This window comes from Penaeus chinensis, chromosome 4 (assembly GCF_019202785.1).
Source record: "Penaeus chinensis breed Huanghai No. 1 chromosome 4, ASM1920278v2, whole genome shotgun sequence".
NCBI lineage: Eukaryota > Metazoa > Arthropoda > Malacostraca > Decapoda > Penaeidae > Penaeus > Penaeus chinensis.
Genome location: NC_061822.1, coordinates 1,216,798 through 1,226,797, shown reverse-complemented (window position 1 = coordinate 1,226,797; position 10,000 = coordinate 1,216,798). Strand labels below are relative to the sequence as shown.

The 10,000-nt window shown below is 38.6% G+C and overlaps 1 protein-coding gene across 1 annotated transcript in view; it reads left to right on the top strand.

The window, feature by feature from the left end:
* LOC125025038 (cofilin/actin-depolymerizing factor homolog) overlaps positions 1 to 6,752 on the top strand; it is a 7,551-nt gene extending 799 nt beyond the window's left edge. The window contains exons 2-5 of the mRNA XM_047612904.1: positions 5,016 to 5,135; positions 5,250 to 5,372; positions 5,562 to 5,693; positions 5,870 to 6,752. Coding sequence (XP_047468860.1) covers positions 5,016 to 5,135; positions 5,250 to 5,372; positions 5,562 to 5,693; positions 5,870 to 5,938 — 444 coding nt within the window. The 3' untranslated portion in view covers positions 5,939 to 6,752. The remainder of the gene's footprint in view (positions 1 to 5,015; positions 5,136 to 5,249; positions 5,373 to 5,561; positions 5,694 to 5,869) is intronic.
* The last annotated feature ends 3,248 nt before the right edge of the window (positions 6,753 to 10,000 follow it).

Below are 10,000 nucleotides of genomic sequence, written 5' to 3'. Positions count from 1 at the left end.
CTGCTTTGGGGCTTCGCGGGGACCCTATTTTTGTTCCTTTTTACTCTTTCTTCTTCTGCCGTCTCTTTGGGGGCTATTTCTGTAGGGTTCTTCCCTCTTTTCGGGCGGGACTTTCGGGGAAGGCTTGTTCGGGTTGTTCTCGGTACTTTTGAAGGGGGGGGGGGAGGGGAGGAAATTGACGAATTGTACTTTTTCTTTTTCGTTCATGATTACGTAAGTATGTTTCTGCGATTCTTCGGGTCCATTCCTGTTGTGGGAAGGGCTATTACCAATCCTTTTGACGAGACCCTAGGCCTACATGACAGGAAGGGAACGTGTGAAACGCCTGATCCATAATTTGTGAATGGCATCTGAGGTTAAGGTAGAAAGTTTGAGAATCTTGTGAACTTGTCAGAAGTGAAGAATGAAAGTTGTGAAAGGTTTTGTTGAAGTTCCCTATAGCTCTCACCTGATTCATGTATTGTACTAAAGTGAACTAAATTGCTGCACTAAAGTGGATGTACCATTTGTGATCCTTTGTTTTAAGTAATCCTGTCCGAGCAGATGAAAGGGTTTTAGTTCAGTGGTGTAAACTAACGCATGTTTGTATGAACTGTGTGCGTCCTATGGCAGGGCATTGATCTTCAACTGGGTAGATGGAATGTATGGGTTGGTCTTCTAAAGCAGGTTTGATTTGCAAGATGTAGAGCTTGTGGTCGATTTTAAACCGAATTGATAGCCATTAGTTAATGTAATGACAAAAATTGTTTGATTTTAAACAATTTTTGTTAATTTATTCAATTCCATATTTTTTGGATTAGATTGGGTTACTTTATGAAGATAGGAGTGAAAGGCAAAAGTAGATGGGTGTTGAAAGTAATGTAACTGTTTAAAGAGTGCCTGCAACCATATGATCTGAAGTCCAAATTGCTCCAGCCATCAACCTTTTGGGCACTTGTGAATTCACAAACCTTGCCTTACAAACCAAAACCTTCCAAACACAAGGGCTTTTCCCCTGGACCCCCACAGCTGCCAAGGACTTGGTCTCGCTTAATTTTCTCAACCCGTTTTCTTCATTTATGACCTCGATTTTTGTCCGTGCAGATTATCTGAGAAATAGATTTGTAATTCAGGCCTCTATGAAATGGGACTTGAATTTTCCTAAATATAGTGTGGTTCTGAATATACAAAAATGATTTGTGGCAGATGTTTGTATTTTACCTCTCTGCCCAATTGCCTTCAGTTATGGTGCTTCAGCAAATGACTTAAATTTTCTGAAAAGATGCAATTTCTGAAATCTCCCAACCATTCTCGTAAGTTGTGCTTGAATGTAGTTTCCTGTTGGGCTTTGCTGGTTTGCAATCATTGACATTGTTGCAGATCGTGGTAAGTTGTAAGTTTCTTTGGTCGTTGTCATTGTGAGGGTCCTGAATTTGGAAGCTGCTGCTATTATTTTCAGTTGCATATGCAATAGTGAGTCGTTTGCTATTAAAATGAACTGTTTAAAGGTGTTGGTCCCAATTTTGAGTGAGTTTGCCTTCAATAAAGGCAAACTCACTCTAGTTACTGAGTGACAGTGAAATGTATACTGCCATCTTATAAAGCATAAACAAAAGTGTATAAAACAAATTATCTGGTGGCCTATTTCACTATGAAAATTTGTAAATCACTTCACAGCACCCTCACACAGCTAGTTCTTAATGTCAAATTTTCTGTAAGTAGGCTTGAAGTGGTAATAATAGGGGTGGGGATATTTACCCCCCACCCCCTCTCTCTCCTGTCTAGGGAATAAGTAAAAGATAGAAAAGGCTAGGTTTGGATTTTGAGTTTGCATGATACCCTGGCTTTGTGACTGGAGGGTGTTGCTCATATTACCCCCCCCCCCCTGAAAAATTGGCAAAAGTACTTAATTAACCGTTTAAGGCAAGCTGAAAGAATCTTGTGTGAATTTTCTCGAAGTATTGTATTAACATTGAATGCCATTTCCTTTAGAATAGAAAGCATCTTAGTCCATCTTTAAGATTAGTGGACTGGAAAATTCTTTACAGTATGGGCATACTCACCAGAAGCTAAGTTCCTCAACTCCACATCACAAAATTAAACAATATAAACTGATGTGATTGAGCAGTGCCTGAGGGAAGAGTTGCTTGGGGGGGGGGGGTTCTGCCCCCTACTACCCCCCAGGAAACCTTGCCTTCACCGCAGTATGCGCCACAAGATTGAGCTATAGCTTGGGAGCACTGAGTGGATTCTGTTCTTTTTCCTTTGTCTCGATGGCATTTGTCTGCTGCTTATATCTTATGTCGACAATTGCGTCTTTTTGGCCTTGAAAAGTATTTAAGTAGCCATAGCTTGTGTCCATATAGTAAAAATTAATCATGAACTGGTTAGTAACCAATTGTAGTAGTTAGTAGTAAAAGCAGTGAAGTGCTATCTATGGCTTCAATGATTTGTACAGTACCTCAGAACAGTGTGATGGTGAGGGCATTTGTGGTATGGGAGTCGCTGCCCAGCTTGACTTGCAACATCTTGTGCAGCAGCTGCTTGCTGACCACCCTGATTTTGTTGCTAGTGTCAGGTTGGTTTGAATATTCTTAAAGACCACACCATGAAGGAAGAAAGTGTTCAGAGGGGGTTCTAGGGGCAGGTTTCCCATCTAGGGATACATTGCAATTGATAATGGGTCCTAAGGTGAGACCTTTGGATTAGTAGGGTTTATGGTTCATGCAGCAATCTCTGTGGAAGTTTGTGATCATGGACGATCATTTGTTAACTGAGTGAGGCACAGAGATAGAAGGAAATACACACCCCTCTTATAGAGCATAAAGAATGGGAAGAAGCAACAATTACAATTGCAACATCCTCACATTTCCCAGTAAATGAGAAAAAATATCCCCTGCTTATCACCACTCATACAAAATACACAACACCCTCCCAGCCACAGTTCTTAATGTCACATATTCTATAAGTTAGCACGAAATGTTAATAAAGAAGGGTACAGGGGTGGGGGCTCCCCCCTTTCCAGGGAGTGAATAGTAAGTTGGAAATTGTTAGTTTTGGAGTTTGGGGCTTCATCACTGAAGGGTGCGTCACTCCCGGTGACAAATACCAAAATATTTATAATGGTACAATTACAGTGGCCTCCTATTTACTATGTAATGATGAAAATATTCACTTGAAATCTTTGTTTTGGGACTTATCAAGAGTGACCCACCCTCCAAAGACTGACACCTCATTTTGTTTTGGCATCTTTATTGCAAGTTGATATTAAAAAGTTGTGCAACATTATTTTGGCTGGCTTTTACACAGTAACTGTATGAAGACAAGAAAAATCTAATGACTTAGAGAGAGGGAAGAAACTCTTCAAATATTAATGAAATTTGCAGTCAAAGGAACTCGGAAAAGGAGAGATCAAGAGAAATACCATGTGAAAACAAAGTGAATAGCAATGGGGGGGGGGGGGGGTTAGGAGAGCTTTCATGAAACCAGATGCATCCTGGACTCCCAGGAGTGCTCACAAAGTTGATAGTCGAGGTAACAAGGACATGGTTTCAGATGGGTACTGTCACTTTACAGTTGCCAACACTTTCACTTGTTTCCCGAGTTTTTTAATGTGACTTTCGAAATTGTGGTATTAAGAAGGGAAATGGAAGTGGGTGTCTAAAGAATGATTTAGTGTGCATGCATGCATGTAGAAACTGTGTAATTTTTTTTTATTTTCCCCCTCCTCTAGGGGGGGGGGGGGCGGCGGCGGCTAACTTTTTGCCTTCAAATTATGAATACAATAGTTTCTCTCTCAATTTGGTCTTGATAAAATGCTCTTTAAATTTTTCTATCAGAGTTGGCTTGAGAATATGGTCTTTGTTGGAATCAATTATTGTGAAGTATCGGGTAATAACTAGTCTTTGCCTTTTGCACACATTTAAGGCAGATATACCTTCCTACACTTTTCATGTTTAATAATTTGGCTTAATTTAAGCAGAATAAGAGCAGTCATTTGTATGTTGTGCATTTGATTTCTTCAATGGGAAGAAATGGTTGTGTGTTTGTACCAAGAAAATGGATTAAAGGGTCATTTCAAATTGTTCAGGTATTATAAAGCCTGAATGTCTTCACTGCACTATATCCATGGTAGAAAAGTATGGCACACTGCTCATGTGACCCTGTGAAATTTGATGCTCTGTGGCTGTCTATAGTAAAGTTAGTATTGGCAGGTGACACCCTTGGCCATACAAGTATGAGAACCAAGCTAGGGCTATTTTGAGGGTTACAAACATGATTGTCATCATGTCTGAAAAGTTTTAAGGTTTCTCTTGCTCCAAAGCAGCTCCCTTTTGCCTTGATTTTGTTGCATTTATAGTAGCTTATTGGTGAGGGAGAGTAAAAATAAGGAAGGAAAAAAAAAATGAAGAGAAACAAGTTACATTGCAGCTGTTGGGGTCTCTGACCTTGCATCTATTTTAAGGTATTGTAGGTATGTTTGGCTTGCAGTCGTGGGTGTAGCAGAACTCCCTGAAAGGTCTTTGTACATGTTTAGAATAGTATACAAATTGTGCTCAGTCCTTTGAAGCATGTTTTGAGAGTTTTTGCTGCTGCGCTCTGGAAGAGTTTTCTAAATGAACTTAGTGTGAAGAGATTCCTTGGTATGAAGGAAAGAAGTGTATTTCAGCATTTGTACAAGGGTAGATGCTATCTTCTTTTTTTTCCCTCCATTCCTTTGCATATTTCAAGAAGCTAATCAGAAATGTGTAAGTTATGCTTTTTAAAAATTGGATAGTTCAAAATGTGATGAGTTTACGATGTAAAAATCTTTGGCTTTTTTGTACACTTGTTAAAAGGTCTCTAAATTGGACAAGTGCAGATTTTAATATTTATCCTCGTATTACTAATGTTGGGCTTAAATTTTGTAATAACTATTTAAAATCTTGCTTCTACCATCTAAAACCTAAAAATAAATTAATGTCCGTTTTCCATAAAACAAACACAATTGATGATGCATATATACTGTAAATCTAAATTTTATTTATTCTTTGCAGGCTTCCGGAGTACAAGTAGCAGATGCATGCACACAGGCCTTTCTCGATATAAAAAAAAACAAGAAATATAGGTACATCATATTCCACATTAAAGATGAGAAAGTTATAGATATTGAAAAGGTAAGGAATGCAAAGATTTTTTCCAGAATTTTAAGATGAAACAATTGATAGTCACATTATTAGAAGTATAAAATTACTATCTATTTTTCCTCATAATTTTGTCATCTTTTACAGTATGGTGACAGAGATAGTTCCTATGATGACTACTTGAAACATCTTGAAGAGTTGGGCCCTGACCAGTGCCGCTATGGTCTATATGACTTCGAGTATGAGCACCAGTGCCAGGGAACATCAGATGTAAGTTTGAATTCTTTTGTGGAGAATTTGCACTTTCATAGCACTTGTGATATCTACCATGTATCCATATTTTCTAGTGGAGTAAGGAAAGGAACCGAGTGTTAAGGAATGCTCGTAAAATGGGCACCTGCAAATGTAATGCCCAACTACCTTGTTCGATCACTTTGCAAAATTCTTTCTTTATTTTAGCGCACACCAAAGCAGAAGCTGTTCCTGATGTCCTGGTGCCCAGACACTGCCAAGATTAAGAAGAAAATGCTTTACTCTTCAAGCTTTGATGCCCTCAAAAGTGCATGTGAAGGCATTGGCAAATATATCCAGGTAAGTTTTCTTGCAGAATGTCACATTGAGTGTTGTGTACATTTAGAGACTTGGTTTTACTTATAATGCATTATCTCATAGTAGTTATGTAAATTTTCAGATTTAACTAAAGCAATGAATAATGAGGTTTTAAGTTTTTAATGTCCTTTCTCATGAGATTTGTTTCAACTTTACAGGCCACGGATATGGCTGAAGCATCATACGAGTGTGTGTTGGAGAAACTGCGTTCTACTGACCGTGCCTAAACCTACTATGGGAGGCCCCTCACGAAAAGCAGCCCTTACCCTGTGTTTGTTACTTTCCACCCTGGTGTAACACTGGTCTCGGCTCTTGCCGACCCAACTGCACTGTGAGGGGTCTTTCAGTACCACCCGCACTGCGGTCACTGCTGCCCTAGTCATGCCCGGGCAGCAACTGTTTATGCTACCCACGCAGCATCAGGGGACTCATTGTTTTATACTTCTGATTATATTATTTTGATTATAATTCAAATTGGTTGGCATGTAGGTGGGTGGCAGCAGTGTAGCACTGGTTCAAGCTCTGGCTGTTATCCCATGATGAGTAGCATTGGCAAGTCGAGACCCCATCTTGTGAAGAATGTGGACACAAGTGCCATCCAGTGTGTTCTTCCAGAGAGACTTCTCTCTGAATTCTTGGCAAAGAATGTGGTTCAGTGGGTCTGCATTGATGATTGACTTGAAGTTGGTGGATTGTGCCTGGAACGCTATACCAGTGTCGCCCGCTGCCACGTGTTGGCTGAGGCAAGTTTAGTATTACCTGAAGCTCTTCCATTTGTATCTTTGTCATCACATCAGTGTGAAATATCAGTCTGCGTTCATTAAGTATAATATAAGCTTTATATAACGGAATCATGTTCATAGGCATTGGCCAAGTATTGGCTCAAAGTACATTTTGTAATTGACACTGCTCAAAATCTTTTGTTTGCATTGGCTGTTGCCTTTGTCTGGAAAAAGGAATTACCATTACTTAAAGGGTTTTGTATGATTTTATTGTAGGATCATTGTCAACTTGTCTAAAATAAATTTCTTTTTAATGGTTGGCCAATTGATTGCTATCCTAAATTTCAGGCACATGAAACTTTGAACTATGATTAATACCTGCTCTTAATCCACTGATTCCATCAGCTTTGGTTATGAGTAATTAATCAGGCAGAAATGTTGGAAGTAACTGCCAAAGATATTTTTTAAATTGGAACTTCACTTTAATGGTATCAAAATGCAAGGTCACTGGCAGTCACTTTTAATAAGTGGTGTAAGCAATTGTAATACTGATGTTGGTAGGACATGAAATGTGCAAACCTTCATTGTGCCTTCTGCCACTCGTACAGATAACTACTCATGATTTTTTTTCTTCTGAACTTCCATTAGGCTTGCAAACACTGAGCACTAAACCTCTTCAGTGTTTCATTATCAAGGAGCACAAATAAAATTAAACACTATGGAAGTAAACTTTTATTGAAACTGTACATAATACATGAAAGGATAAAGAGCAGTTTTTCATTAGTTATCCTCTAAAATGAAAGCTACACCTTTGAATATATTGCATATTATCCTGAGTAAGCAGCTTTATGAAAGATACTGCAGTAACACGAGATTTTGTGTTAAAATAGGAAAGTAAGCTTGACTTGGGTTTGTTTCCGAAGAGCTAGTCTGGAGAAAAGATTTTCATCATCTATAATTTCAAATGGAGGTGCACAGAAATTGCTGCCTGGTAGGTGTGACTGGTTTAGGCTTGCTTCTTTTGATTTGTTGGTTACATCTTCAGTGGAAAGGCTGCTAAAAAGTTGGGAATTGCCATGGCTTAAAGGGTTAACTTCAAGATTATTAGTTTAGGGAAAGAACGAACTAGGCTTTCGTCCAAATAAAAAACAAAACTGGAGGGATTATATTTCATAACCTTGTACAGGCTGTTGGAACATTTTAGATTGCACAGTGTGGAATATTACTACTAGTTTCTTGTAAGATCCACATCTTGCTAATAACCATTACACAAGTAGCTTGCTGACACTCCAGAACAACTGTCCTTTACCTAATACACTTTCCAAGGAAACCTTCACTTTTTTTGTAATGATAAACTCCACAGTAACTTGCCAAGTGTGTCGTTTCCTAGTATAAATCGCAGCAGAGGTAGATTATCATTTCCAAATAACTCAGGCTTGGCACATACTACTGTATTACAGGCTCATCATCAATGATGTCCTGTTTATACCAAAACTGTGTACATACATATACACACAAGATAAAATATTTTGAACATTCCATCTTGCTCTCCACTCGCCTATGCCTACCATTAAGTTTTAAAAACCTAGTGAAATGTAAAAATGGTCAGGAAAATGTCTTTTAAACTTTAGAAATTAAAGAAGTGGCATATTTTGCTCATGATGAATATGTTGCAAGTCAATGAAAGCTTAAATTTCAATACCGACTTCATGATCTGACAGCTCTTCATGTGTGTATAGGGAATGGGGTGTCCAAGGTATTCACTGCAAATGAAACTCTACTCTTGTCTTCAAATTAAGATTTGTGGAAAAAAAAGGCAGGATTTCAGCAAGTACTTTGACTTAGAAACAAAGGGGAGGGGAATAATTAACAAGAAATCGAAAATAAGACCCAATTCCTCAGAACATCATCCTTTGTTAAATCTTGTTCCCTTTTTGACATGCATGCGAGTGACATATCGTGACCATTTAATAAATAGAAATAAAATTTAAGAATCTACCAACTTCTGAACGATGTATACTTTTATAAATGCTAGAAATGCTAAACTTCTCTGAAATAAGTAAATAAATGAAATCAAAACAGCGCTTTCTTTAATCTACACCACATTCCTTTCAATATTATGCTTTGCACATGAAAGAAAATATAACTGAATTCATACATTTGTCGAGAGACCCTATACATACAGTACGTGTGGATATTCATGATTCTAAACACAAATTTCCAGTATCAAAATGGAAGACGACTGATTTCATTAATGATAAGGCCTGTCCACATTGGTGGGCAACTGTTGAGGTGACCTCACAGGTAAGAAATTGAGGAAACTAGTTTACTAATAAGTTTATCAACCTGTGACACCTCTATTTGTGACTGCCGATTATGCCAATCTGTGTGGACAGGCCAATATAAGCAAATATGTCCCCCAATTTTCATATCAAGGCCTAAACATACTGAGACTCTACTTAGAAGATGAAGAAAAAAGTTCCTTTTATCCTGTTGGTGCAACAGGTTGTGGAATATCCATTCTAGAGTAATGCATCTGAAGTCAAGCACAGATAAAGAAAAAAAGCAAAAGCACAAGCACAATTGCTTAATTAAAATATTCACATAACTATTTATTTAATAAAAAATTTCTGCCTCGATAATATCTTGATGTGATGTATTCAAAATATAGCGAAAGCATCAGGCTTGGGAGCAGAGCCCTAAGTTTTATATATTTATTGAAAGTTCACCCTAGTCCTTTGCTCGTTGTGGGGTGCTTAGGAGACGGAGGCCCAGTGTAGAGAATCGCCCCTGCCTTGGACCCCGGCCCTCCACTCAACTAATTTTGCATGGTATTTCTTCTCCCCCTTTCCTTTTCCACTTACCCTAATTGTTCACTCATTTTTACCCTTTACACCACAGTACTTTAATAATAATGCTAGATGACCTTTGATGCCTAGCACATTTGTTTTGACCGTTAACCATTCTGGAAATCCACCTCTTTGATGGTGATGATGATGATTGTTGATGTATGATGTTTGTGGACTTCCAGAATAACATTATGGTAAAGTATTGTGGCCAAAAGGGGTAAAAATGAGTTAATGATTAGGATAAGTGGACAGAAGAAGAGAAGGAAAAGGAAGGGGGAGAAGAAAAGACCCTACAAAATTAGTTGAAGTGAGGGCCGAGGTCCAAGGCAGGGCTGATCCCTAGATTGGGACTCCATCACCGCCTCCCCACAACAAAAACGAGTAAGGGATTGGAGGATCACATTCGTAGGATAGGCTTCATCTATACAACTAAAGTATCCGGTGGACTTTACCTGTTTAATGGGCAAAGCCTGTGTCATCATGCACATAAGAGCTGGTATCTGGCAGGGTCATCTATTCATACCCCACAGCAGTCATGGGCAATCCATTGGTTTGCCTGAATAAGGGGTTTTAACCCATCCCAACGGATGCGGATGGCATGATTAAATACCGCTTCCACTAACTTTAGTTTAGTTTATCAATTGTGTTCACCCAGAGATGGCTCTACAAGTACTAAGTAAGCAAGAAGTCAATTACTAGTCCTATTTTTCTCATGTTT